Source organism: Cyprinodon variegatus, unplaced genomic scaffold, assembly GCF_000732505.1.
Source record: "Cyprinodon variegatus isolate N-32 unplaced genomic scaffold, C_variegatus-1.0 Scaffold1046, whole genome shotgun sequence".
NCBI classification, from domain to species: Eukaryota; Metazoa; Chordata; class Actinopteri; order Cyprinodontiformes; family Cyprinodontidae; genus Cyprinodon; species Cyprinodon variegatus.
The window spans coordinates 157,056-158,931 of NW_015151499.1; the positions used below are offsets into that span (position 1 = coordinate 157,056).

Here is a 1,876-nt window from a genome sequence, read left to right on the forward strand (position 1 = left end):
AGACCTTGCCGTGGATTGTGACTCCCCTGTAATTGGAGCACACCCTCCGGCCCCCCTTTTTGAATAGGGGGACCACCACCCTAGTCTGCCAATCCAGGGGGACTGCCCCCGATGTCCATGCAATGTTGAAGAGTCGTGTCAGCCAACACAACCCCACAACATCCAGGACCTTGAGGAACTCCGGGCGGATCTCATCCACCCCCGGGGCCCTGCCACCGAGGAGCTTTTTAACCACCTCGGCGACCTCGCCCACAGAGAGTGAATTTTGTTGATTCGTTTATTTTCTTGAATTGTTGTTTGTCAAAAATTTTCTGAAATATTCATTCATTCATTCTTATATAGGTAATGTGACTAACAGCTGGAAGTTCCTTTGGTCTCATGAAGAAACTTTCTCCACTCAAAGTATACATAAAACAGCCCTGGTCTCAGCAGATGCAGGCTTTATGAATAAGAGAAACACATAAAAGACATGTTATTGGATCATGTGAACTAACTGTATTTCCACAAAATGGTTGGTAAAAACATTTTCACACTAATAAATGGAAAAGCATTGTACATTATACTGAGATCAAATTATTTTGATAAGAAATTATTTTTGCATAGGAGAATTGAAGTGAATATAACCCATTTTTCTTATTCTTATTATTTGAATGTAAAAAAGTTAATCTGGTTTGACTGGGATTATTCAGGATTTACAAAATTATATCCGGGATACAGTTAGAACATAAGCCTTGGTTTTCCCTAAAGGCTCATGCTCTGATTAAAGTAATAAATCTAGGAAAAATACAGCTACTTTGGGTTCTTACTTTACAGCTTGCAATAAGAATTATGTTTCACCTTTGGAAAAGTACAAACCTAAATTCTCTTTCAAAATTACAGAACCTCCCTTGGCCCACTGGGGAAAAAAACATGATTGATGTGCTCTAATAAAAAACAAAGGTGAAACATGGCCTCCCTCGAGGATATATAAACTATAAAGCAAAACAATTTTAATCAGTTTTGTTTAGAGTTTATCTGTTCTGATCAATAACAATGTCCCACACAAAAACAGAAAATGGATGTGATCCATTATTCAAAATTTTGCCTAACTGAGATTAACAGCTTGATCTATGAGTTTACCGTTCACAGCTGTGTTGTACCTTGCACTGCGTATTATCCTGAGTGCAGCAGATTTGTACTTCTCTGTGAGCGCCCAAAGGTCAAGCGGCTGCTCCAAAATAGAGCCGTTTTCAACCAGAGGAAGGGCCACCTTGGAATAACAGCCACCATGCCCACTCCTTCTCTGTCTAGGACATGAAAACACAGCCAACTGTGAGGGTTTGCAAATTCAGCACTGTGACATGATAGGAAATTGAAGTTAACAGATTAAAGATGACGTGTCCCAAATCTCTATGGTTACAATGTTTTTTTTCTTCACAAAAACTAAACAAAACACAAAAACCTTTTAATATTAGTGTGCATTTAAACCAATACGCTGTAAAATGACTAATACTTCTACTTAACATAAGAATGAAATACAAATATTGACGCTAAGTAGAAAAAATGGACCATACCTGATTACTTGAGGTTCTGATGAAACACAAGGTAAACACGGGGGTCGATCGTATCCTGGTTTGTCAGTGCAGCCCATGTCATTACTGTAAGGAATACCTAAGTAGTAATCGAACCCTGTTCATAAAAAACAGGAAACATGCGGCACTTATTTAGTACATCAAACAATTTTGCTGTACAATGCTTTGTATGAAATTCTCACAATATTTTAGATTCTGGTCAAACATTTACGCATGAAGTCTACTCCTTAAATAACACTTTTAATAACACCCTATACATACACACCCTATACATACATACACACACCCACACACACACACACATA

The 1,876-nt window shown here is 38.2% G+C and overlaps 1 protein-coding gene across 2 annotated transcripts in view; it reads right to left on the bottom strand.

The window, feature by feature from the left end:
- Window positions 1–1,876, bottom strand: part of arsg (arylsulfatase G) — a 22,672-nt gene that overhangs the window by 11,054 nt on the left and 9,742 nt on the right. For both annotated transcript variants that reach the window (XM_015399786.1, XM_015399787.1), the window contains exons 3-4: window positions 1,554–1,668; window positions 1,140–1,286 (exon numbers count right to left, since the gene is read on the bottom strand). In XM_015399786.1, the coding sequence (XP_015255272.1) occupies window positions 1,140–1,286; window positions 1,554–1,668 (262 nt within the window). The remainder of the gene's footprint in view (window positions 1–1,139; window positions 1,287–1,553; window positions 1,669–1,876) is intronic.